Source organism: Melospiza melodia, chromosome Z (genome assembly GCF_035770615.1).
Source record: "Melospiza melodia melodia isolate bMelMel2 chromosome Z, bMelMel2.pri, whole genome shotgun sequence".
Classification (NCBI taxonomy): domain Eukaryota; kingdom Metazoa; phylum Chordata; class Aves; order Passeriformes; family Passerellidae; genus Melospiza; species Melospiza melodia.
The window spans coordinates 75,347,904-75,375,727 of NC_086226.1; the positions used below are offsets into that span (position 1 = coordinate 75,347,904).

The 27,824-nt window shown below is 41.5% G+C and overlaps 1 protein-coding gene across 1 annotated transcript in view; it reads right to left on the reverse strand.

Moving 5' to 3' along the window:
• Positions 1-26,906, reverse strand: part of LVRN (laeverin) — a 34,084-nt gene extending 7,178 nt beyond the window's left edge. Inside the window, exons 1-16 of the mRNA XM_063180501.1 lie at positions 26,311-26,906; positions 20,909-21,051; positions 19,545-19,684; positions 17,269-17,395; positions 14,977-15,131; positions 13,466-13,579; positions 10,838-10,978; positions 10,468-10,533; positions 10,269-10,334; positions 9,089-9,258; positions 7,619-7,695; positions 5,668-5,807; positions 3,475-3,530; positions 2,033-2,186; positions 1,069-1,163; positions 315-422 (exon numbers count right to left, since the gene is read on the reverse strand). Of these exons, the coding sequence (XP_063036571.1) occupies positions 315-422; positions 1,069-1,163; positions 2,033-2,186; positions 3,475-3,530; positions 5,668-5,807; positions 7,619-7,695; positions 9,089-9,258; positions 10,269-10,334; positions 10,468-10,533; positions 10,838-10,978; positions 13,466-13,579; positions 14,977-15,131; positions 17,269-17,395; positions 19,545-19,684; positions 20,909-21,051; positions 26,311-26,906 (2,348 nt within the window). The remainder of the gene's footprint in view (positions 1-314; positions 423-1,068; positions 1,164-2,032; positions 2,187-3,474; positions 3,531-5,667; positions 5,808-7,618; positions 7,696-9,088; positions 9,259-10,268; positions 10,335-10,467; positions 10,534-10,837; positions 10,979-13,465; positions 13,580-14,976; positions 15,132-17,268; positions 17,396-19,544; positions 19,685-20,908; positions 21,052-26,310) is intronic.
• Positions 26,907-27,824: the final 918 nt, after the last annotated feature.

A 27,824-nucleotide genomic window follows, 5' to 3' on the forward strand; every position in this document is an offset into this window, starting at 1 on the left:
ACATGGGATATTAGCAATCCTAGGAGGTTCACCTGTTACATGGCTAACCAGCTTTTTGTCTTCATGGCAAAATCTGCATCCTCCAGCCTGTTAGGTCTATGTAAAAAGCAGCAATTATGAAATCGTCATAAAGCTGGGATTTGGGGAAGAGGGAGAGTTTGGGTAGACATAATTGTCTTAAATTCTGCCGTTGTGTCAATAAATGAGAGCAGTGTACAGAGGCATTTCTCATTCTGCCTCCCCCTTGTAACAGCCTTTTAACTTTCCACCTCCCTTAGACAGGCACACCTCTAAGAGCAGATCACCGTTCTTACTTGTACTCAGGATTGTCCCTCCACTTAGCATACAGTTCAGATGACAGGTCCAAACAGTCTTGGAGGCCCAGCCAGCACGCTGTTGCCAAGAGTTTTTCCAAATACACTCTTGAAGGGAAGTTAAAACAGTAAGAATAAAAGATATGCATACCACATTTGGCATACTTGCACTGTGCCTGACCACCACAGTTTCAGAACACGATGCCATTAACCCACAAGAACCTCTACTAGGAACAATTGAGTTTTAATAAAATAACTAAACAAATAATAATGGTCCCCAGAATTAATATTAGCGGATATATAGTGAGGCAACCAATGTATTATATTTTTGTAAGTTTTTTGTGTGGTTTATATCCCCCTTGGAAGTGATCCAGCTCTGATGTTTAAGCCTGTGGCTGCAGTGGCCTTGCAAAATAAAATATTTTGAAGAGTTAGTAATTGACCCAAGAATCAGATCTTAAGTTCATTGCTGTCAGTTTTTCTTCAACTAGCAGTAGCCTGCTGAGCCTGTTCTCTGACAAATGAGAACTACCACTAAAATTAAATGATCCTTAAAATTAAAGATCCTTAAACTATCACCCTTTATGTTCCTGTCAAAGGTGTCACACTTACAGAACAGTAAAATAACAATTCAGTTGCGTTCACATTAGTTAGAGAATTATTCCTGTATCTTGCATTTAAATTTACTTGAGCAAACTGCAATGTATCAGATCCAATCACACCAGAAAAAACTCTTAAGAAGAGAGGAACTTACTGAGCAAAATAGTCATCTTCCAAAGCATCAGCATTTTGACGAATAAAACCTGCATAATAATGGTATATTGGCAACATTCTCTTTAAAAGGTATTTCTTTTAAAAGAAGGGAAAGAAAAATTACTTTCATTTAGATACAAGTTTTTATTTTCCTTATTTACTCAGTTTATCCTAAAAATCTATGGCTATTAATGTTTTGAAAACACAGAGCATTAAATTAAATATAAACTGGGTCTAAAATACAATATACCTGTACTTCAAACAGACACACTACCGTTTCACATCACGAGGACCTTTGAACTTATAATGAAAGACAACAAATTCTCAGAGAAACAGGAAAAAGCCCTTCTCAATAGAAAATACTTTGTTCTTCTCACTTATTTTAACATACCTTTACTTTTTAGAACTTAACTAACACTGTGGGACTGTACTTTAAACATAAGTGGAATCTTGAAACAGTAGTCAAGGAAATAAATGTGACAGTAGTATCTCAGGTAAGTCAAATATGGGAGAGAGTAAGTTCAATTAGTATCTAAACACTATTCCTTTTTTCACTCCATGAAGGTGAATGGAAAGCAGTACAAAGCACAGAGCACAAATACACTATATGCCTTTTATACATAGCAGTGTTGTCCTTTCACTTGCTACTGACAGACAGTTCTGTTTTCCAAATTCACTGTTTCAAACAATCAAGGATGAAGCTTAATGTCAGGAATGTGAATGCATTGCTGCTTTTCATTAAGGATCAGATAAGACTCAATGAGACTTATAATTGACTAATATGTATAATTAAGTACCTCCTCCTTTTTAATAAAACCCCAAAAGTTGATAAAGTCATGGAACAACAATTACAAGCTCTCTGAATCATAGCCACCACTACATCCTAAAGAATTTATAAAGCATTAATTTTAGACTAATGTATTTGTGTGGTCTAATATCTTTGGTAACTAACAAAATGGTCATACCTTTAAAAGTGGATATACTGCATGGTTCTTCAGCATACTTTCCAAATTCTCAGGTATAAGGTTTAACAATACCACATTCCATATGAAGAGTTCATCCTCTCTGGCAAGGTATTTCGTTAGCTCAAGTGCTGTTTCAATTGGAACATATCCAAATCTATGTAAAAAAGCCCCAAAACAAAACAAAAAAGCCCACACATTTTAGCATGCTTATTCACATTAACCACCTACCACACATATATGTTTATTTATGGAGCAGACAATAAAGCATCAGAATACTGTGTGAAAAGTAACCTAGAAAAGGCACTGGAAAAAGTAAAAGAAATATAAATGGATGGTGATTTTAGGAGGTGAACTCTCAAACCATCTATGAAGAAGCACTGTGCTGCTATCAAAGGAACAGGCCAATCATGGCAGTAAGTATGGCAGCATGCACACTCTGTGTCTGCAGGATATGGTACAAACACATTGGCAGCAGGGCAGTCTGTCCCACTGGATCAAAATTAAGAAGTACTGTCTTAGTTATAGTACGACTTTATTTTTTTTGTGAAACAACTTATTTTCATTATATGTTCTTTTGTGGAATACTGTAAAAGTCAAACCATTTAATTCACAGGCACACTGTTTGTGGAATTAACTTCTTCAGCATGGCATTTCTGTCCCTCAGTGTGTAATAAGCATGGAATTCATTTTTTCACAAAAAAAATCCAATTCAAGCCCCCCCCTCTACAGAAAAAAAATATTTTTGGTGTACTTGTATAGCAGCGCAGTTCTGTATTTCACAGTTACATTTCTTGTTAGCTCCTAGTTTTGAGCTCTCTTCTGGAAAAGGATATTCTTATGGGAGGAGAAATGGGAATTTTTACTTCATCCTGTCAGAGGAACTTCCACAGGCCCTGAAGCAGGGCTGTGTGCTTTGGCCACCTCATCCCTGGGGTCCCTCATCGCAGGGACACCCTCATCATCGGTGTCTGATGCCTTTGGCACCTCTGTGAGGCACAGACACACTTAATGCTTCTCAGCTCCCTACAACATTGCTGACCTCCTTAGCACCACAGACCTGAACAACCGAGTCATGACTCAGAAAGAGAAATTAAAAAGGTTTTGAGTGACGCAGTACAGAACAGTTGAGATAGTCCGGAATAAATGAAGGAAGATTCAGTCTTCATTTGGAGTACTTTTTCTGTTAAATACAGGTTAATCTTCAAAGAACTCATAGCAGTGCAACTATTTAAAATCATTTCCTTGGAGCTGGAACAAAAGAAATTTTGAAGTAAATCACTCAGCACTGACAAAAGAAGGGATTAATTAACTCCCAACCATTTTGTCAAAGCAGTTATTCTTAGGAGGCACACATGGATAGGAATGAAGGAAGCAGAACTAGAAATCTTGAGTGCAGTCATATTTTTTAATCAATTTCTGTAACACATTGGAGACATACTTACTCTCTCAATGCAAAAACATCATCTATCAGCTGGAACCTGCTGACAGTGGGAATAGCCTGCAGAAAGCATTGGTGTTGTGTTAGTTGATTTCAACATGTCATTAAGAGTTTACAAAAAGCTTTACGATGTGTCAGAACATCCCTAACAGGTTTTCTACATCAAAACAGCCTACAAAACATTGAGAAATGGATCCTGAATTTTAAACTGAAATTATTTATGTGCTTTAAGAGATATGTGCTGCACACAGAGCTACATAATATATGTTACGTTGTATATAAACATATAACTATGGGCCATTAAGCAGAGAATTTAAAGACTCCTCTTACTTGCACGCTGTAATTGAAATGAAAACATGGAAATGCTACATTTCTTCAAAATATCCCAGCTACACAATTTTGGTACATTTTTCCCTTTTGAGGTTTAAATACAGTTGTGCAGAGCAGCGTGTCTATCACTGCCATGAAATAAATGACCCAAGCACAGTCGTGGCTGTTTCTCTGCTTACACGCGTGTATCTCACACTCTCGTGGCAGGACTGCTGTCCTCCTTGTGCCCTCCCTGTTCCAAGCCCCTGCAGTTTGCTGCTTGGGCAAGCATTCCCTGCGACAGCTGGGAGCATAAAGCAGGGCAGAGATGCTGAAAGCAGACACAAGTCAGGTGTCCTGGGCAGGAATGTGGGGCTGGGTGGAAGCTGTGTGTTCTCGTTCCACCTCTCGATACCAAGAAACGTAAAAAACAGCATGACCATGAGGAACAGACAGTTTTGCACAACTGCTGCCAAGAACACTTCCCACCAGGAAGCATTACCACAAAGAGCGGACAGTTTGACCGCAGTACCACCCAAGGCACTTCGCACAGTTGTGGTTAATAAGGCAGAGAATGCACCCTGATTTTGTACATGACTGGGGATTGTGAGAATTTGACACAAAGTTTTAGGGACAGAAAGATGTGTCTGTCCTCCTCACCCTTCCCAGAAGGGATGCCTTATGGTAAGACGCGTCCTTGGCCATTGCTGAATGTTTTCACTCAAGAAATTAGGCTTGTGATTGCAGTCCTACTGTTAGTGCTATCCACAGCTGTTCTGCAGTTAAGGCACTTGTCACAGTGAATCCAAAATAACTCCTCTGTGGTCTTTAATAGCCCATGCTACTTGTTAGCTACTAGTTTTGAGCTCTCTTCTGGAAAATGCTACATGTGAACCTGTCTTGTTTGAATGTGACCAAACCTATACTTAATAGACTATTCCTGTCCCTCCTGTCTGGCCCAGAGTTACATTTTTGCAACCCTGTATGGTGCCAAAAAATGGCCCAAGTCAACCCACACCCAATATCTTGATGATGTAGGTCTGCCCTGAAAGAAAGAAGCCCAGAAGAAATGGAGCCACTGTGCTGTAGGAAGGTTTCATATGCTCTGATCAGCCTTGTGTCCAGACTCTCTAGAGAAAGATTGTACCGATTACTATTAGGTCAAAAGGTTAAATTTTCTCACTTTTGTTAGCAAAACAAATGAGCTGACACCACTATTGCAGCCTCTGGCTCACTGTAGGATTAGGCAGCACTGAGACCATGCAACCCCATAAAAAGTCACATTTGTTCTGGACCACTTTCACCTTCAGCTCAGGCTATGGCAAGTCAAAGGTGGGATGCAATCTATTCTAAGTCACTGTCCAAAGAGGACTGAAAGAGCTCAAATAGAATTGATTGGAGCTTCTAGGAAAATTATCCACAAAAATCTAAAACCAAAAAATCCAAACAAACAAATCCACAAAACCCTACCAACCCACAAAAAAAAAAGGTTATTTTGTTTTTTTTTTTTTTTAATTCTACAGGCAGAAACACTATGGTTTGACAAAACATGGAAATAAACTTTCTCACAATTTTCCTTTTTCATAATTACTTTGTACTTGCTAAGGCTGAAATCCCACATTCATACTGAAAGCTCCTTGAGAGAGATTTAAAGAGAGCAGAAGAACCATAGGTTAGTAACACAAATTTGAAGACAAAATGTCATGTAAAGTTATCTGAAACTGTTCAAGCCTGTCTTTTTCCACTACAAAAAGCCAGTGACTAGTGGCGCAATGGTGGGTTTGTCATTATTCCAGATTTTCATCAACGTGATTCCAGGTAAAAACTGCATGAAAAAATATACAGAAAGAGTCTGCTCATAAGCTTGAGAAAACAAACATGATCTTACCTTTGGATCATTTTCAAGCAAGCGTGCTAATCTCTTCAAGTTTAATTGGTCATAGTTCACTCTGTAGTATCCACTTAAATTTACATTTAGCAAGATCCAGTCATAGTCTGACTCTGATACTTGCATTTCAGGAAACATTTCTGTAAAGTGACATTAGAATGTATCATTTTGTTTTCCATGCACTGCTTCTTTTGAATTTACAAACAATGGACTTGCTGCTCCTCTGAGGTATGAGACAAGTTTGAGGCTGGACTCAAAAAGACCCCCCCAAAAGCTCAGTGCACTTGAGATCTCTGCTCTGCCCAGCAGGACGACCTCAATGAGCCAATGATTCCTCAGGTACTGAGCACCTTGGGATTCTAAGGAGGAGGCTGAAGACCCACTTGGCTCCAGCCCTTTAGCTGAAACGCAGCTGTGAGAGTTGAGCAAGTTTACTCAACAGCAAACTCTCAGGATGAGGAGCAATATCCTCCCAGCCTGTTGCAGGGCACAGATCCACAGCACACCTGCTGCTCCCAGCTCCACAGCACAGTGCTCAGCACCTCACAGAAGAACTGACCACCCATCTCCATTTATTCAGATAAATGCAGATCAAGGGGGAAAAAAACCCCAAACCTATTAAGTTTAACCAAGAGACAAGTAATCAAAAATGCTTGTTTTAAAGAAGATATTTCCATAGTCCTTTTGAGTTACATCAGTTACTAACAGCTTCCTCCTGCATTCCATCTCACTACTCATGTGTTCTTGCCTGGTTGACTGCACCTGAGAGCCTGCTGTGCTTTGAAGGAGCCAGTGAAGCCCTGAGGGCTCTAAGCTGCCTCATTAGAGGAGTATTCTGTTATCACAGAACCCCCATTTGAGAAGGCACACTCTGTCAGGGCAGTAAGTCCCTACTGGTGAGTAGTCTACCCCGACCAGAGCTCTACTCTGAGCACTCCAGTGTTCAGACAGAGCAAGTACTGCAAGATTCATCCTGTGTTCAGAGGAATAGACGTGCATTTGCCTGTCTGTATACAGTCAAATTAATGGTCACTCAAGCTATCTTACTGCCTAAAAAAAAGAGGAAGTAACTTTTAACCCCTGCCATCAGAGGGTGGAGAGCTGCAATGCACACAGCATATTGAATATTTGCTCTCAAGCATCCCACTGCATTAGTCTCTGCATCTTATTTTGACTCATCTTAAACCTGATGGATGCCTGACTTGCCAAAGCAAAATGATTACCCCATTCTAATGATTATGCTTCTTCTTTCTCAAAAAAAGGAAAAAGCTATTGGAAAGCACTGAGTTCAGAAAGAACTGAATTTTTTATTCCATGACACCCATAAAATCACTTTCTATTGTAAGAATTTAAAACTTTAAAAATCCTATTATGTTGATAATTTTAAATTTAATTTGCATAAACAAATTAAATGCTGTTGAAAACATTAATTTTCCTGTTGTTACAGGTATTAATGTGCAATAATATTTGGGTCACTTCGCACAGCCAGAGTTAATTTTTTCAGTCTTCTATCTACTACTTGAGCTGATAATTTTCTGATATTTCACAGCTGAGATCCTGTCTATATTCAAAACCTGTCATTAACATCAATGAGATCTGTTGGGGGAAGAATATTACAGAAGCATGAGGACCTAAAAGTTTGGATTTGTGTAAAAAAATATAAAATCATAATTTCTGTGGAAATTTCTACTCCTAAAACAAGTTGTACCATCTTATTAAAAACTCAAGCTTGCACTGAAGTTTGATACAACAGAGAAAAGAATATTATATTGACCTAATGGAAAATCTACTGCTATTTTTTGGCACAAAATCATTGCTATGGATAAACAGAGACATTTCTGTATTAAAGTTTTATGTCCCTATTTAATTCAAATATATCCTTTTTTTAAAAAGACTTTCGAGTGTTCTCATCAGTTTAGTTTTAGAATGTGCAAACAAATACATTACTTACTGCTGCTTTTATCTAGCCATGTTAAGGGTTGTGATGATCCACTTCTCATCCAAGAAATAGGAATAATCCAGGTGTTACTTGACAAATAAAAGGATATTATTAAAATTTTTATATTTAAAAATCCCTCTTAGCTGATGCTAAACTACAGTGCAGATTAGTTCCATCCTACAAGAGTATCCATCTACCTTCTGTCCTCTCTGATGCATGCAACTTCGTCAGATAATGGTACTTCTGCTGGATCAGCATTTATCTTCTCCAAAAGGGAGCTTTAGCATGGCTTTTAAAAGGCACTCATATCAAGAATATTGTTCAGTGCTACGTATTTCAATACCATTGTTTTTCTGTTCTGTCTTTCCTTCTCCAGGCAGCAATTTTATTCTCCTCACTTTTTATGCTTCACCCTATTTCTGGAGACCTTAAAGCTACTTTTCAGAAGCACATCTACAAAAAAAAAGGTTCCAGGAAAGCAATACAACTGTCTTTCCAACAACTGTCATTTCTTTTCTGAGGGAACGTAAAACTCCTTTCTGGCAAAAGAGATGAAAGCTTCAAATGCCTGGAAAATTCTGTAATATGGGTCCTGGGCTTTCTTACATTCACACAGTAATTTGTGCTTGCTAACTGTACAGGACTTCACACTTGTGACTTAGAATTCCTTATCTGAGCTAACCAAGAACATTGAATGGATTAATGCTTTACAGTTCCTGGAGATAGGGAGCAAAGGAAACCCTTTGGCTCTTGTCAAAATTCCTTTTGCCTGTTTGTATTACCAGCCATTATTTCCAAGGAAAAACTGCTTGGATTTTGCTCTTTACACTTTTTCCTCACATGACAATTCATCTCATGGCTCAATCCATGCACCCCCAAACTCATAAAAACTGCTTCTTCATAAATGCTCAAACCCTAGCCAGCAGTCTCCAAAGTGGGTGACAAAAGGCAGCTACTTCTGTCATCATTTTCAGACATCTAGTAAGTTTTCAAAAGCCCCAGACACTTAGCAATGCTCACTGACAAGAACTTAAAACTGTTGTTCAGGCATCAGCACTTTCTGAGAAAGGGGTCATTTATTTAAGTATTTAAATGCAGCCCTTCTATCCTTGTCAGGCAGAAGAGACTGGGAATGTGTGCACTGGAAGGAAGATCAGTGTGGTGCATCCAGGTCCCCAGACCTGAGGGATGAGGAGAGGAGAAAATGCCAGGCAAAAATCCTGCCTGCAACACATTCATCGCCTACGTCTGATTTGGAAAAGTCACTTTCCCAGAGGAAAGCAACTTTTTGGAAAAATAAGCAAGATCTGCAGAACTATTGCAAATTCCAGCAAAATCTCAAACAGATTTTGCTTGACTGCTCATCAAAAGAAAAAAACATAAGTTAAAAAATCAGATGATCAAAACATATTGTTGTAACTGAAGCATTGCCTGTCAAAAGACAGGGTATAAACATACAATAAAAACACAAGCTAAACATACTTGTAAGAATCAGTACTCTTTCTATTGTTTTTATTAAAAAATTGTTCCTGTCTGATTGTTCCCGAAGTTAGATTTAACGTTAAAACTGGAAACCCATTCTGGCATGTCCAGGAATCCATTATTTGCTTTACAGGTGCTGGCAACTGAACTTCATCCTGTGCATCTACGACCTGAAAGGGAAAGAGAAATTAGAAATGGTTATGATGAACAGGTACTTACTGATACTGCTTCAGTGAATCTCTGAGGGTGCCCCTAACGTAGTAAAGAAAATAATGCTTAGCAGCTTGCTGGTCTTTGGCTCATGCAAAAAGTCAATGTAACAAATTCCAAGGAACCTTTTTGACATCCTAATAAAGACATAATACAGGCATAAGCCATTTTCAGGAATTATGAAATACTGAGATGACATTTTTCATTCTGCAACCTGCTGCTAACCTTTTCCTTTTTAGTGTTAATATACTCACACACCTCTATGGCTATGACAGACTTGACTAGTTAATTTAAGTGTCATAATAAAATGAACTAGTAAAGACAAATTGGGAGAGACATTAAGCTGGAGCCCAAACCACCGTGAATTGGCACAGTCTTCACAGACTTAAAATGTATCTGAATTGCGCATCTGAAATTCTAGCACTTCCATTCTAAAGACAGAATCTGAAACACAAGAAGCCTTCTTTAGAGGACCAGGAAGGTGGATTTTTAAAAAAGAACCTAATATTAGCATATGTTTTCTTAGTCAGATCTCTGCCAAAACCATTGAAGGGTGAAATGCTGAGCTACTGCCCTGAGTAGAGACTCTGCTGGATCTGTGACATCCCAGCATCTTTGATCATCAAGCCTAAGGCATCACACACTCTGATCTAGCAAAACCTAAGCTCCAGAGGAATTTCATGTAGGCTTATGTAATTACCATGGAACCCAAAACTTTGCCTGGTCCTGATTTCCTATCTCATCTCTCGACTCCTTGCACTCAGTCCCACTGATCTCAGGTGCAGCAGAACAGCCAAATAAACACTTGGGAAGACACCAGCGGAGGAACTGGCAAAGCAAATTTTATGCAGGAGAAAGACTGCACTACAGACAGCCACATTCCAATGCAGTCTTCTACAAACAGTTTATGCCTTAAATTTGGACTGGGCCAAACAGCAGGAAAAGAATACTAGAGACATAAAATGAGTACCATCTGTATGTGGGTCCACAGATCATCTTGATTAGCATTTGAGAAGGAAAATTCTTTCAGATAGGACTGGGAGGAAACAAAGAGAAGCATCAGAATCCATGGAGATTCAGTGAAAACCATTAACAAGGCAAGCAATTCGTACAACTGGAATTTTCAAACTTATAAATCAAGACAAAGAAAGTTGTTTTTTCAAACTTACAGTAAGTGCTCTGATGAACAACTTTTCAGTCAGGAAACCAGAAAGCATCCAGGTTATAGAAGCCCCCTAGAGTACAAAAAATAAAAAAGAGAGAAAATGAACTATTATTGCAATTACTGCTGCAATATTTTTTCAAGTATTCCAGAGATGCTAGTTGGTCTACACCCACACTTCATATTTCACAGAGATTAAAGATGTTTTCACCTCTTCCTTCATAGCCAAGTAGATTTGCAACACCCAATAAATTTGTGTGTGCAGCAGAAACACGTTTTGAATGACAAAGTAGTATTGTTCAACATTTTCTCCCAAACCTACCTTATACCATTAGCTTAGAATCTGCAAGAAATGGGAAAAAATTCTCTTTTTTTACCTTGCTGTATGTGATGTTGTCAAAAAGAGACATTAAAGAAAATGATCCTTTGATCTTGTCTTCACTCTCTGACAGTGATCGAGCTATTTCACTATCTTCCCTTAAGACAGGTTTTACAACATGAGCATAGAAGATTTTATCCTGCAAGAAGAAGACAATTCTTGTCATGTGAGATGAACAGAAGATACTAATTTTCTGGAGAGAATGAGGAGTATGGAATTAGCACTATTATGAATAATTTCTCTATAAGCAAACTCCCCAACTCCCTAGCTTTCTACTGAAGAACAAGGGACCATATACCTGATCCTGACATTTCCTATATCAGTGACCAGTGAAAATATTACATCTTCAAAGTACTGTGGGCTTGGGCCTGACAATCAGTTACAGTGTAATCCTCAGGCAAAAATAAGTCAACTGTATTAAAGAGCAAATTAACAAATACTGAAAACTGAAAGCCTGTATTTCATTTATTTCTGCTATGAATATGGCAGCATTTTCCTCCTAATTTCCCTGTTTCTTCTGCTGCAACCCTGAGCAATAACCTAAAACCTAAGCTACTGGAGGTGCCAGGGTTTAGCTGCGTGGCATTGCTGCTGTCACCCCGTGAGAAACAGGGAAGGAAAGTGGCTCCTCAGAAAATGTCTCCTGAGTAATTGTCACCTACCATGGTCAACAGCTCAGGGAAGGGCCTGAAGCATCTCTCCTGTAAGAGCAGGCTAAGAGAGCTGGGACTGCTCCCCTGGGTAGAGAGGGCTCAGAGGGATCTCTGCAGTGTTGTGTGTATGTGTGTGTGTGTGTGTACCTGAGGGGAAGCTGAGCAGGGGACAGAGCCAGCCCAGTGACAGGACCAGGGGCAGTGGGCACACACTGAAACACAGCAGGTTCTCTCTGAGCCCCAGGAGCAGCTTTTCCACTGTGGAGGTGACTGAGCATTTCCACAGGTTGCCCTGAGAAGTTGTGGAACCTCCATCCCTGGAGAGCTGCAAAAGCTGTCTCGGCACGGCCTTGGGCAGTTGGATTTCTGTGGCCCTGCCTGTGCAGGGAGGCTGGACAAGATGACCTGCACATGTGCCTGCTAACCTCAGCCATTGTCTGGCTCTGTGAACATTTATGACCCACAAAACTGCAAGATCTATGTTCTTACACCTGTGTGATTAAGTCTGCATTCCCAAGGCACATTACCTAACCGCAATGTATCAAACAGAATTATTGCCCAGTATTAAAATTTACTTTATGGACACAAATGACAACGGCTGATTTTCAGAAAGGCAAGCTTCTAAATTAAATGTCTAAATTTAAAAAAAGTCAAGTATTAATTTCCAATTTACAATTCAGACACCTTAACAATTTTCACTGGTATTAAGACACTGTATTGCAGAGAATAAAGTGAGCTGTTGTTGAAGTTCAAAGGAGAAGGTAGGCATATCTCATGACCTAGAAATACTCCTGACAGAAATTGTTTGGCATGTCTTTATGAGTTTCCAATCAAACATATAATTAAGAGCTTTGGTGAATGTAAAAAGGAAATTGACAAATTGTTGCCGGGCTTGCAAGGGTTGCAGGAGTGAAGAGATAGACGAGAATCTTGACTCCATGATCAGAAGGCTGGATTTATTAATTTATGATATATGTTACATTATGACTATGCTAATAGGAATAGAGAGAAAAGTTCAGAAGCTGCTAAGCTAAGAATAGAAAAAGGAATGAATCAACAAAGGAGTTCTCCCTGATTCTGTCCCAGAGAGAGCTCAGTCTTTGATTGGTCCTTAATTGTAAAAATGCAACATGGGCCAATCACGGATGCACCTGCTGCATTTCACAGCAGCAGATAACCATCGTTTACATTCTCTTCCTGGGGCCTCAGCTTCCCAGAAAGGAAAATCCTAAAGAAAGGATTTTTCACAAAAGATGTCTGTGACAACAAATGGTGTTTCAATATAGCCACACAAAAAGCACCCTGGAGAAACTGCCCAGACTCAAGGCCCTCCCTTCCTTCAGAAGCTGATGGCACCATGTACAGACATTTAAGATTGCAGGGCAAGTGCACCTCACGCATCTCATGGCTGCGATTAGCAGGCCCTATCTATCTGTATCTCAGTTTAACAATGGACAGAGTCTTCTAATATGCTATGGGATGATTTATGCTTATTCCCATTTGGGCAGAACAGGAAGGAATTCTACCCTGCTGTTGGATTAGCTATTGAATTTGTCTTATCTACAGCCAGATATCCAGGGACCCAGTGGGGTAAGCAGACTCAAAATGACCCAGCCTAATCTGTGCCTCATAAAGATAGTGGAGGACTGGGATAATTAGAAAAGAGCCCGGCAGGTGAGGAGGAAAACCATCAGCTACAACAGGACCCAGGAGAGAAATCTGGGTTTGCTACATGACAGATCTAGGGCCACTGCAGAATCCCAGCTGTCCACCTGTCCTTTGCACCAGCCACAGAGGGCTGGATATGATCCCAGTGCCCCCACAGATGGAGACCTACAGGGAAAGAATCAGGACTGAGTGATCTTTCCCCCAGGAGTGACATTTACAATAGCACTGTTTGGTTAGCTCCCATCTCCCGCACCTTCCTTCCCTTTGTGCACGATGGAACCTGGCTGGTGAGCGCTGGCACTTACCAGTGAAAGCTTGGGCTCAACAAAGGTGGCTCCCAGGTACTCAAAGTAAGATGCCAGTCCCTCGTTAAGCCACAGGTCATTCCACCAGTTCATCGTAACCAGATTTCCAAACCACTTAAATTGAAAGAAAAAAAATATCTCAAAATCTTCTTGGAGTGCTGTTTTCACTTTTTTTGCAGGTTAAACAGCTTTTGCAGGTTAAACACACATAAACAGGCTGAAGTAACTTTATTTAATGTCTGTGTGTGAATTGAATAAAATGCTGAATGTTCTTTCAAGTAGTGAAAATTCAGTAGAAAAAGGCATATTTTAGAAAAAGTCAGAAGTTCAGGGCAGTAATTTTTAAATTGCTTCATCTACAATTTCATGCCATAAGGGTCCACCTCAGTGCATTATGTCATTCTTACAGAAAATTTAATTTTAAAGACTTCTCAATATAAATTAAATTTCTAAAATATCATACCAGGCTATGAGTAAACGTAGGATATCAATCAAGCAATTGCAAAATCATATTTCCATGCTCTTAGCAAAGAGAAATTGTCAAAGGAATGTCACACAAAACTGGGGAAGTAACCATTTCCAAAACCAGCAAATCCCTCTCGTGGCAAGTACAAATCTTCCAAAACAGCTGCTGTGTTCTCATATCTGGCATTTAATATTTAACAAAAAACCTATCATTTCTGGATTTATATTTTATTTGCTAATTCTTAAAAACTAGAACTACAAGTTTATTGTAAAATAGATTGTAGTTAACCGCTGACATTTATTTAATTGGCCAGCAGTAAAAACATTCTACTCATCTGAAGATCTGCAAAGTTACAGACATTGTCAGAAAGGCATAAATGTGCACTAGCCAAGTTAAGCTATTTTTGCTAATTTTACTGACTAAGTGCAAGTAGTTGTTGCTCAAGCAAATAACAGGAAATTAAACACTGTCAATAAGGAAGTGCAACTGTATTATCATTCCAAATAAAGTAAGAAAGAATTTGGAAATCTCTATGAAAGCTGGGCAAAGATCCAGTGCAAAGTATTTTCACAAAGTTAATTTTGTTCTATTGTACTATGGGCTGTGTCTTAGAGAAAAACAAAAACCCTTTGCAGTATGTACGTGCACTGTCCCTACAAAAGGACACTGAGGAACTCAGTGTGAGTGTCCTGACAAAGTACTAAGTTTATTGTGTAGACAGCAGTGTCATCCCTACATCCCCAGAATATCTTCTCTCATGGCATTTAAGTACTGTGCAAGGAAAAAACCAAGTGTCCAATTAACAGTTTCATATCAATGAGTCCTGTGCAATCAGCATGCAGTCTGAAAGATGAGAGAACCTACTTTTAACATTGCTTTATCAGCAGAACATACGATCAGATAGGCTTTCAGTCCTCTAGTGCTCACACACACCCTCTACTGTTAAGTGATTATTTTGCTTCTATTAATCAGTAACTGCATCATCAGCAACCACGAGGAAACAATGTCACAGGTAAATACATGTACAGAATTTTTTACCACATGCCTGGTGTCCTAGTTCATGTGACACAACTAAGGCAATCATTGCCTTCCTGCTTGTGAATTCATCACCTGGGAGGTTCATCAATGACGCTTCTTGGAAAATCATTAGTCCCCAGTTTTCCATACCACCTGCTCCAAAATCAGGCAGTGCAACCAGATCTAAATTGATTCAAACAGAAACACACACAAAAAAAGTTATCTTAAACATTTTCATAAATAAAATGCTCACAATTTTAATGCTCACACTGGCTCAGCACCCCACTGAAGGATACTACATGGTAGTGCTTCTTTGTGGCATTACAGCAAAACTTGCAAATGATTGCTGAAATTTCTTCTTGTCATGCTTTCCATCTATGATGCCATTCCTTCAGGAAGCCACATAATTAATTTCCACAAAGCCCAGATCTGTACTGTATCATCTACCTACAAATGTTCTGAATTAAAATGGAGGTTAGAAGAGAATATGTATTCACTGCTGGCTGTCATAAATCTTTCTCTGTGAGTTTCTCTTGTGTTTGGATAGGGTAATAATTACCTTTTTTCAGCCTAGCAACTGATAAAAAAGAAGTCTTGCTCTTTCAGCTGTGTGAGAAGAGGTACCTTTTCCACTCTTGTTTGAAAGGTGCCTTAGAAACATCATCTCTTTATTTACAGTACGGTAAGACTGTCACCTCTATACTGCCTCTTCTGCCTTATGCACAGGCATCAGTTTTCCAGTTCAAATGTGAGAGCCGGACAAAACATCAGGGTCTCAAGGAAAGATATACTGTTTAAACTCAGCAGGGAAAATCAAAATTTGGAAAAGGTGTACAGAACATTTAGAAACAGCTGACCACAAGAAAGCTGCAGACCAAAAGCAAGGCAATTAATGCAAGCATGGTGCTGAATCCCTTTACAGGTAGGCTGCGTCTCAACTGGGATTATTGCCTCCATCTTACAGCAAAGGTGTTTCACTTCTGGTGAGGCAGCCCTTATCCAGCCTTGGGGCAGGAGACCTCACTTGCAACAGCATTAAAATCAGGTGTAGACAAACCCTGGGTTAAAGACCCTAGGTTTAAATGTGCTTTTTCTTAATTTCACATTAAAGTTTGCAATACAAATCTCTTGCATTTACATGGAGGCACTCTTGATTGGTCTAATTTTACCATTTTTTAAGTGAAACTTTAAAGAAAGACACTGGGAAATCCAGTGGATATTGCAAGGCATTACAGTGGGGATTGTAATGGTATTACAGCCCTCTCTGAAATTGAAATTCTGCCTAGCAGGAAGTCTACAACACTGTTCCTCTACTTCTGTTGTGTATTAGTTTTATGCTAATGAATTAATGTATTGACATTGCTACTAAACACAGCAATACATGCATGAAACAGAATAATCTACAGCCCTTGCCTAGCTTGTAAGTCTTAGATTACTAAGACTAGAAAATTTGAAGAGTTGCATATATTACATTTTGCAAAAGAAGTGTAGTGAGTAATTCTACAAGTTATTAGAAATACACGGGGAGATAATAAATTCACACATATTAAGATTTATTTATTTCAAGTGCCAAAATACAGATTTGACAAATCAACAAACTATCCTGTCAAGAAAAGGGGAAATTCCTCTCCCCCAGTCCTGCAATCCTCTAAAATAATTGGTAGGTCCAGAATTAATTTTAGATAAGAATTGTTTACTGTCTTCTCAATATTCCACCCATTTTCCCATAATATTAATGCTGAGTAGCAAACAAACTGTAGAGTGAAACAACATGGTGTCATCGGTTTTTTTGTCTGAACCAACTTACCCAAGTTTCTACCCATTTGAAGCAGAAACAATGTTTTCCTGCAGGAAATCCTCCTTGTTTTTCTGGGGAGGAATGTGCAGGAACACACACCCAAGGCAAGACAGGAATACACTGAAGAAAGTAAGGAATGCTTTGTGGGGACACAGGCTGCATAGAGGCAGCACGGATTTACCTGAAGGGCATAGGAACTGCAACATCCTTGCATGCTGTGATCCCAGAGACAGCCCATGCGACTGAACTACACCTTTCTATCCACTTTGTTGCCCAACTCGCCCCTTTTATCAGGGGAATAGGTCTTAAAAATGGGTGGAATGCAAAGGTAAGAGTGTTGAGTTACAGTTAGTAAAAGCCATGAGACAGAAAGGAGAATTCAATGATTTAAAGTTTGGGGGGTTTATTCCATGAATGTGGTAAGCTGTAAAAGGAGAACCCTGGGAAAAACCCCACAGCTTCTGTGAACATTACACCATCAGCAGCCATTTCTCATCCATTCCAGAAAATAAATCATCTCACCTGTCTTTGGCAGAGGGTAGCTGACATTAAGTATGTCTTCCAGAAATGAAAATATTGGGCCTGTGATATTTAAAGCATAGTCAACATACCCATTTTTAACTGCCTCCTTCCGGGCCCAAATACGTATCTGCAATAAAACAAGGAAGAATGCTTTTAAACAACCCTCACATTTCATTTTCTTTGCTTCTCCTCTGTGAGTCATTGTTGGAAAAATGCTGTCTGTCCACACCAGACCATTCAATGAACTTCTAATTTTAAAAAATCCAACTGAAGTTTTACTGGACCTAACAAAATGCAGCACAGACCCTGATCCTGCTAAAATCTAGGGGAGCTCCAGTACTTCAAAAGTACTTCAAAACGATTTGAATACAACTACACATAGCAGGAACAAATGAAATAATAGCTTTTATTTTCTTAAGTGGAAAACACTGTAAAACCATTAAGAATTACAAATATTATTTAAGAATATCTTAAAACCAATGTATTCCAGTGAGTGTGTGTGGGTGACAAGCTTGCATTTAGCCCACCTGAAGAGAGAGAAATAGGTGTCCAGAGAGTGTTTGCAGTCCTAACATGCACATCTCTCCTGCTGAGCTTTCTCTGAGACCACTGGCCTGCCCTTTGCTGGAGAGAGCAGGTGACATCTGAGCAGATGACATCAGTACCTCCAAGTAATGAAGACCACAGCAGCAAGAAATCTTTCCTCTCCTGTGCCCATCGACTTTGTTCCCATACTGAAAAGAGCAGCTGCTTGCCCAAAAGTGATGGGGTAGCCTGAGAAAAGGTTTTTATCTCCACCTCTGAACAAGAGACACCTCGCCAGGTGCCCAGCAGCTCAAAACTTTCATATTTCTTGCATCTAAATGCAATGCATGATCTCACAAGGACCTGCACAGCCAAACCCTAAGAGCATGCTTGGAAAACATCACGATTCAGTTCACAATGGAAAAAAAAAATTAAGCATATTCAGTCAAGAGAAGCCCTCTTTTCAGCCAAAGCTTCAGAAGAGATTCAAATACCCAATCACTTAATTTTGCTAAACCTTAACACAGCTAGCACCTTAAAATCCTGATCCTAGTATGAGCTTTGAGTGTTTCAGTTTACCAGAAACATCAAAACAGGCACAAGAAACATGCTCACACAAATACCGTGGTGGCATAACTCTGTCCAAACAACAGCAACTCTTTGTCCAAGCAACTCTGTCCAAAACCTAGGGGTGAAATACCCTCTCCACTCAATCTCATAGAACACAGGTGGTGCCTTTTCCCTCTGAAAACAAGCTCCTTTGATGCTCTGCTCTGCTGACTCCTCAGTGCAAGAACCCAGTCCAAGAGCTAGGCCCAAGCAAAAGCCACCACAGCCATAGCTGTAAGTATCCAACAAGTTCAACACAGGAGATGGCAGATCTGACATACCAAATCCAACTTTCCCTGCAAAAAAGACCCAACGTTGTGCTTCTTAGACAATCTCTGCACTCTCCACTTATATTGCTCCACCTTTTCCCAGCAGGATGAGAGCAAACTAACCGTGAAGTGCTCTCATTTAATAAGAAGATAAAGCAAATCTATCTTTAATGGCTTTATGCTTGAACTTACTATTTATTTTGGAAGAACTTGATACATCTTTTCCCCATTAACTTTGAATGAAGGAAAGGAAGTGAAGCAACTGCTGCCCATGCAGTACATTTTTTTTACAGCTTCTCTCAGCAAGCCTAGGACATTTTAGTCTAAGAACAAAACTGAATACTCATAGATGAAGAAACTTCAAAGCCAAAACAGTCCCTTTTGGAGGCTAAAAGGTGTGCATTCTGTGGAATAGAAGGTTAATGTACTGGTATACAAAATGTTTGGAGTTCAGTGTTACTCCTACTGATGTCACCATGTGGCTCCTTTGAGGAACAAGGCACTGAACATCAGTGGTTTGTCACAGCACTGGAAATGAGTATGTTTTCCAGCTAAGACACCTAAGAAAGTAAGAAGATCATGAGTTATAACAAGTACATTCTGCAGAGTAGCTGTTCCTAAATTTTAACATACATAGGCTATACCTACTTGTGCAGTTATATGAAATGAACAGGACAAGACAACAATCTAATTGTCCCAAAGGAAAACTTTCTGCAGAAATACCTATAGGACAGATGTTAGCAGTTTTGCTACATAAGCATATAGTTTGGGAATAGTATTTAGCACAGTTAATGTCTGTGATGTCCTCAAACTACATGATGCACCAGATTGTGTTGTAAATTCCTGTAAGGTGTCAGGCAGCCTCGTATCTACCTCATTTCCCCGCTCAGTTCTGGTGACATAATCGAAATCACAAATCACAAAAGCAGTCAAGTAAGTTGACATTTTCAGTGAAGTGTTAAATGTGGTAACTGTCCACAGGCTTCCATTTTCATCCTTCACTTCACATACATCTAGAAAAAAAAGCCAAAGAATTATTAAAACCAAAGTTCTCCCATAATAAACAAGGAATTTTGTGTTTTCTGCATGTTTATTTTTTACTCCTTTCTTCAATATGGTGTATTCCTGCACTGACTGGTATGTTCCTGGGAGAAGGAAAGCAGCCAGACTTGTTGCTACTGACGTGTACCAGAGCCGTGACCTTCCATGCAAGCAGCAAAAATTCACTCTTGGGCTTCATGACTGAAGTCTTGGAAGGATATCAAATTCCATCACTTTTAAGTTGTGGGAAAGCTGAGGATAATTTATCCCATGCTACCTATCTAAAACATACAACTTGTTGTGACCAAAATGTTGGTTAGGTCTGCCTAAAAATTATTAAATACTTAATCAGATACCTTCCCTTTAAGTAAGGAGGACACAGGTGAGATTCTTTGGGGTAGAAAATGCTTCCAATGATTCTCACAGCAATCCCACCTATTATAATTCCTAAGGGACTTTGCTTCCATGCAAATGTCATAAAACTTACTTTTGTGGCTGTAGTGGTTTTACAAAACCATGACAATGGCTGAAAATTATTTAGTTGAAAAATAAAGATCATGGCATTGAACTGCAATAAAAAAGGAGTTTTTAAGAAGGTGGCAAGAGACCCAATGGATTTCCATAGGAATACTAATTTAGAAAATTTGTTTGGAATCTTATACTCCACAGACATCCCCCTGGAGATCCCAGCAAGGGACAGAAGGGGCATCTCCAGAGCCTTATACTCCTCTTTTTCCTATTCTGCACACACACAGGAGGCTAGAATGTCTCTGCATGGAAGAAAATATTTTAATTTGTTATAAATATGTACTGAGAATTAAAGTACCCTCTTGATGTCACAAATACGGACTTTGCATTCCTGGGGCTGTGATTTTGCTTTAAAATGATGTCACACAGTATGACAGACACACTAATGAAGCAGTAATTATCAGAAATCAAACTCTGTGCAGCCTTGAGTTTACCACAACTGATAAAATTGATCAACAGAATGGTTACCATTGGGGGCATTGATTATCAATAAAAGTGCCCAAACTTTTAAGGTCATAGGCATAGATTTTCTGTGCCTTTTGAAGACACTAGCAAATGGACAACAGAACACTTTTTAAGATGACATAAACTTCTCAGATGAATTGTACTCTTTTTAAAAGTAATGTAGGGGGAGAAAAAAAGCATACATCGAGTTGTTGTTTACCTACCAATAGCAGGCATGTTGGAAAGAGCCACATAGCTTGGGTCATGGACAATTCTGATATTAAATGTGGCCTTCATGGCAGGTTCATCAAAACATGGGTAAACTCTCCTGGCATACGTTGGTTCCATTTGGGAGGCAATGAGCATACTGTATTAAAAATGCAAATAAGATTAATTCAGCACGCTACAGCTGATCAAAACTACATATATACATAGAAACAACACATCAGAAAAAGCAGCAAGTGAAGCATGTAGATATGCAGATTTGGAAAAGATTCAGCTATTATTTAAGGTCATGACTAAATCCCCATACCCAACAGCCAGTTCAGTTTGGGTGTTTGTAGAGAAAAGCAGTCTTTTTAATTGCATTTGGTCTTTTTTCGTTGCAGGCCTTTTCCAGATTAAATATTTGAGCATTTCTATTTTGTTTGCTAAAACAGAGTTGATTAAAGAGATACAGGAGACCATATCTTTTTACACCTGCTCTTCTCCCTAATGCATGAACTCTTAGTAATTAATTGCACGTTTACACAACATTGTGATAATTGTTAACTAACTGCATATGCATGCACTTGCATAACTCTGACAAGTGCCACTGAGAAGTACCCTTGGGAAGGCAGCACCAGTGCTGTTCCAGTGCACTGGCAAGCCCAGAATAATATTCAATATTCAATAATATTCAGGATCCTTTATGCCAAGGAGCTGCACCTCACTTGGGGCAGATGTCTGTGGCACACTGTGAGGGATGCACTCCTCCTGTGTGAACCACGTGAGCTTGGCTCCACCCAGATGCTCAGCAAGTGCGTCCAGACAAGGTTAATCCTCCTGCGTGAGGCTGTCAGTGAGAATTCAGCAGTAATTCAAAACTGGAGACTGGACTGGACTGGTAAATGGCAGGAACTGCATTAATAGTAGAAAAGCTGACTACAAATCAATCACTTTACACCATACCATCTGCATCTATCAGTCTGCTGAGCTGCAGATAGTGTGGTGCTCCAAGGTTACCCTTGAAGTTGTAAGACCCTTTACCCAGCCCTGGACATGGCTGAACTGTTGACATTTTTTTGCATGCAACATTCAAGATTTTTTATAGGAAACTTTCTCAATAATCTTTATATCTCATCATAACTATAAGTGTAGTTCATTGACTTCTAATCTGTCCATATTTACTAAACACTAAAATATTTATTTGTACTTAATACTTACTCATTGTTAAATATGAACACCTAAATTTACTGTTGGAGTTATCTCCGACTCTTCTCCTGCAACACACACTTGCTGGAAGCAAAAGATAAACCAATGTCTTGTGGCAGAGCTCTCAACAAGCTGTACATCTGAGCTGTTCACACGAGGGCATCCATGCAAGAATTAGAAAAAATACACATTCAGTGGTCCTCAAAGCCCCAAACCTGTCAGTACCAGCAGCTGGGTACACAAGAACAGCATAATCTCCTGCTTCTGTGACTTCACTACTACAGGGAAAATGTTCTTCTGTTGTAGTTGAGGTGTTTCCCAACAGTTTATTCCCACCAAGGTGAGAAATGCTTATTCTTAGCACTGAGGCATCCCAAACAAGCAGAAGCCATCAGGGCAGTACCCATACCTACAGTGGGTAATGAGTCAGATCTGCACTACGTTCCAGTAATTGGTGCAGAAGCAACTAATAAAAATCAGTGCAAATACTCTGTTTAGTTACATTTTGGAATGCCTGTTCAGCCCTATCCAGTCAAGCGTTTCATGCATAGGACATATGCAGAGCAAAATTCCAAAAGGATTTCAAGATATTGATGTGAACAGTGACCTGCATAAAGCCTGCACTTCATAGCACAGCCTATGGGATGCTCTAACCCTGAAGCAGCACACACGAGCTCATTCCTGGCACAGCAAGAGCTCTGTGCAGAACGATGAACAACAAAACCCCTGCACTGTGGATGTTTGAGCCAGCAGTGCTAGAGAAGAGCAAAACTGGTTTCTGTATCTTTCTGCCTACCCAGGTGCTGGTATGGACTACATGCAGAATACTGATTCCCATTTCAAGGGGAAACCCTTCACACACCTAAAGCTAGACAAGTGTGAGTTTCTTCCCTTTTCACTTTCTTTGCTCCTGCAAGCACTGCAGACATGGGTTGTCCTTGATCCATAACAAGAGATCCCATTTTTCAGCGTTTTCTTTTGTGTGTAAGAGATGATCAGGTGTTTAGTAGGAATTGCCAGCAACAGTGAAAACACATACAGTCATCAATGGTCAAACTGATAACAAAAAATTTCTGTCTTGGATATTCAGTGAAGTTGGAGCTTTGGTTTATTCTGTTTTGCAGAGGTAAGGTTAAGACTTCTGAAAATAGCTGTCACTCCGAACAGCTTTCCAACCCAGTGCAACAACAGTGGGGTTAGCTGACCAAGAAATATGCCAATAAAAAAGGAAGTTCACATGGAGCAAACATTTCAGGGACCTCACTTCTCAAAGCTTGCCTTGCTCAGACTCTTCTGAAATGAGAGATCACCAGCAGAAATCACAAACCCCACTAAGGCTTCTAACACGTGGGAGAAACACAGAACAGCATGACCATAGAGGTCACATTTTCTATCACAGCTGCTGGTTTCAGTGAGGTGCTGAGGTCAGAAAGGCTCTGCAGGAAACTGACCCAGGGTCTGCTGAGGACTGGTACCAGTCACTTTAGAGAAATCACAGGACAGCCTGCTGGAGGGGGAAGTTTCCTTGCAGAACAGTAACTGGCTTTGTACTGACAGCCGAAAAGCACTGGAAGTTTTTATATCACTTCTCATCTATGTAATTCATTAGAATCCAACTTCTTCTGTCATTAATACCTTAACAGACCTTACAAATCACTCCAAATTTATCTCCTCCCAGCAAAACCCCTTCAGTGTTTTTGGAACCCATCAGGTTAAGGAAATGGCTGGTAAAGTGATGACCTAAATCTTGGTGAAGGAAAAATAAGAAGATACTATTGCATACCCTTGATTCAGAGAAAACCTTTTTTAAGCAAAAAAATGTGCAAAATCATTCAATAATATCAGTTATGTGTGCAGGAACAAATAAAAAACCAATACATTGCATCTGCATTCAGTGGATTTTCTTTGATTTACTCTATTGTCTAAAAACCACTGTCATCTTTTTAACCAGACTGCAATCTCACATTTCATTAGTGCTTTGCGATGAGCTAAAAATGAAAAGGAGAATTTGTCATAAATCTTCTAAACAACTGGAAACTTAATTATACATGTTATTTGAATGATTTAAAAACTCTTTTTCTTATTTTCTACTGTTCCAGCGAGGCTGATGACAACCTTTTTTTTTTTTCCGGATATTCTGAGTTTTATACAGCCTGAATCAAAAAAAAAAAAAATCAGCATCTAATTCAGTGTTTCTTATGTTTTTGATAAGAGAAAGACCCTTGCAAAAAACCCTTGCAAGAGTATTAAAATGGTAAGATAAAAAAGCAGTTCTTTATTGGAAGCTTCCAGGTGCCTCCACAGGGCACTGTGGGCTTGCCAGTATCAGATTTCTACAATTTTTATTAGTCTAGCAAATTATCATATCATATGGACATAACAAACACTGTCCAATTAGAAGAGCAGTTGGTAAGGTAATTTTTCCCCTGGGTACTGTCCCATTGGAGCTGGTCCAGGGCTTCTTTGCCCTACTTCTTGCTAGGACTTCTCAGATTCCGACTGAAAAATAAAAATTGTTCTTCTTGTAGGTCTTCTACTTGAAAATAAGACTAAACAGCATTTCAGGAATGTATTAGAAGGTTAGCTTATTCCTCTGAAATGTAAGAGAAGGAGTAAGAAAAATACCAGGATCTGTATAATTACATATAAATGGTCTAAAAAGCTACAAATATATGAAAAAATACTTAAAACCCAAAAATCTTTAGGCATCACTTAGATAGGACTTGATTGAATTAATACCCCATCAGAGAGCACACTGGCACAGAATTAAGTAATTAAGTGCTGGTTCCTTTCTAATTTGGATTTTTATAAAATTATGCATATAAAAAAATTCTAGATTTTTCTTACCTTAAATTGCACAAATAATCCTGTGAACAACAATCAGTGAATGAAGAAACAGGTATTAACGAAAACAGAATGTGCTTCCTAAAATACTTATTGTTATACTGCACTTTTTTCTCTAAGGCTTACCAAATTATCACCTTTTTCTTCAAAAGGGAAAATAAAAAAAAAATAAAACCTGTATAAGTTGATAAGTTGCATTTTCCAGATGTGGCAGACAATGGTATCAGGATTTACACAAGAGCTGAAAAGGCAGCTTGTTGAGAAGAGCCACACAATCCTCCCCCACGTCAGTAAAAACTATTAACTTCATTTTGTGATTTCATGTTATTGCCACTACAGAGCAGCCTCTACAGAGGCTTGAATGTATGGATCTTGCGACTGCATTTTACCTGCTCAAACAAGGAGCCTATGAGCTGCTGAGATAAAGTTTATTTTAGTGGTGTTTACTCAGCAAATCACGACATCTTTGGTTATTAAAGAAGAGATAACTTTAAAGACAGCAATTAATCTGCTTCTTCTTCAACTGTTTATTTTGAGAAACTTGTCTTCCAGTGGAAGTACTTAAATTCTAATCTTAAATTTCACTTCTCTTTAGCAGGTTTCACATCCAGAAATGAAAAAGGAAAAGAAAAAGAAAACGAAAAATATTATTTTGAGGGTGAAAATGTTTTCGATTATTGACTACTTAATAAACTCACACTGTCCCAGGACTGATTTTGCAGTTCAAAAGAGGAAGAAAGCATCCTGATAGCACCCACAGTGGAAATCATGGATTGTCGGGTGACAGCTGAACCAGTTCATGTGCATTAGCACCTACAAGGATGGCGCAGCTGCCCAAAGCAGCCACCCATCCTACTCCACCATGCTTTTGAGATTGCATGTGGTCAGCGTCTCTAAGCTCGTGCCCAAATACACAGCCAGAATCCCGGTTCGTGATAAAGACCCGGGTTGAGGAGGCGGGGAGCTGTCAGCGCTCCGCGGACCCCGCTGGTGCCGGGATGAAGATTCTGGGACGGGCTCCAACTCCCAGGCACTGGGCACAGGTACTGTCTGACCGCCTTGCTGCGCACAAAAAAGGCGTTAAGAGACCACAAGTTGTCCGGCCGGTGCTGCAGGTGAAGTCGCCTGCCGACGGAGAGCCGGGGCAGCCCGGCCGATGCTCTCCGGAGCGCGGAGCGGCCGCCCCGGGCACAGCCGGGAGTGCGCGGCGAGCTCGCTGTGGAGCCGGCCCGCCAGCCCCGGGGTGCGGAGCGCTCAGAGCCCGTCCCTCGGCGGGGCTCGCCCGGCGCCGCTCCCGCCTCCTCCCGGCACGGCCGCCCCACCGCTGCCGCCGGGGCTCGGGGTGCCCGCCGCGGCCGCCGCCGCCTACCTGCTCTGCCCCCGGTCGGTGTAGCGAGTGAGGAAGAGCCCGTCGAGGTCCTCGTCCAGCCGGCCCTGGAAGCCCAGCTGCAGCACGTAGCGGCGCCCGGCGCGGAGCCGGCCGCGGAGCTCCAGCACGGCCACCTCGCCCGCCTCGTCGTGCCGCAGCCCCGCCACCTCCACGGCGGCGCCCGGCTCGGACAGGGGCCCGCGCACGGCGGCGGCCCCGCGGCTCCGCAGCCCGGCGCTGTGCAGCACCGCCGCGTCCGTGTCGCGCAGGCAGCGCACCGTGATGTTCACCTGCCCGGTGAAGGCGAACGGCCCCGCCTGGCCCGGCCGCACCCGCGGCCACAGCTCCAGGTCGTAGTGGAGCGGCAGGAGGTGGCGGGGCAGGCGGCGAACGGAGCCGGCAGCGGGAGCGGGCGGCGGAGCGGCGGCGGGGCCGGGGGCGCGGGGCGAGGGCGGCGGCGGCGGCGGCGGCTCCTGCCGGCAGCGCCCGTAGAGAGCGGCGAGCGCCAGCAGCGCGACCAGCAGCGCCAGCAGCAGCGCGGCCCCCGCGGCCGCCGCCCGCCGCCCCACGTAGAGCCCCCCGGCGCGGGTCCCCATCCCCGCCGCTCTGCGCCCCGACGGCCGCGGCCGCCGCTACTTACGGGGCGGGGGAGTGAGCGCGGCCGAGGGCGGGACGAGCCCGGCCGGGGGAGTCGGGTTCCCCCCCGTGCCGGGGAAGCCGCCGCGCCAAGGGCCGCTCCGGCGGGGCGGGCGGCCCGGGGACACGGGCCCCGTGCGGGCAGCGGGGCCGCGGCAGCCCCGGGCGGGGGAAGCTGCCGGCTGCCCCCGTCCCGTCTGCCTCAGCAGCCCGCGGGGGAAACGCCACGGCGGACAGCCAGGCAGCCGCTCCTTATGTATGTGCGAGTGGCCGTGCCGGCGGCGGGGCTGGGCGGGAAGATGCCGCATGCCGAGGAGCCCCCGGGAATGAGGGATACGGCGCTGCCCGGGAATGAGGGATGCGGCGCTGCCCGGGAATGAGGAATGAGGGATACGGCGCTGCCCGGACGGACGGAACGGCCCCCATGGTCCCGGCCGTGTCTCAGCGCAGGGCGGAGGCTCGGGGCTGCAGAAAATTCTGGTACGGAGGCGACCGTCGGGCCGGTAATGGGAGCTCTCCATGTACCGGCCAGAAAAAAAAAGCCAAAAAAAACCCCAAAAACCAAAACCAAAACTGCACAAATGTTTCTACGTCTTTTACCACAGTGGCAGGAGAAAAAATGAGGAAATGGCAGGGTCATTGAGGAGCGCAAGAGTTGTGGTTGGAGTGTTACCTGTTCTCGAGGGAAATCTATGTTAGATGATCGAGTCTGCAAAATCTTTGGTACATAAAGCCGCGACCAAAGTGAGTTTTTAATAAATAGTTCAGAGTCCCATTCCTTGCAGCTCAGTTGAGGCTATAAACATCACTGTGCTGTCCATACATATTTAACCTCATTACAATCAATAGGATTAATCCCGTGTTCCCATTTAAACACA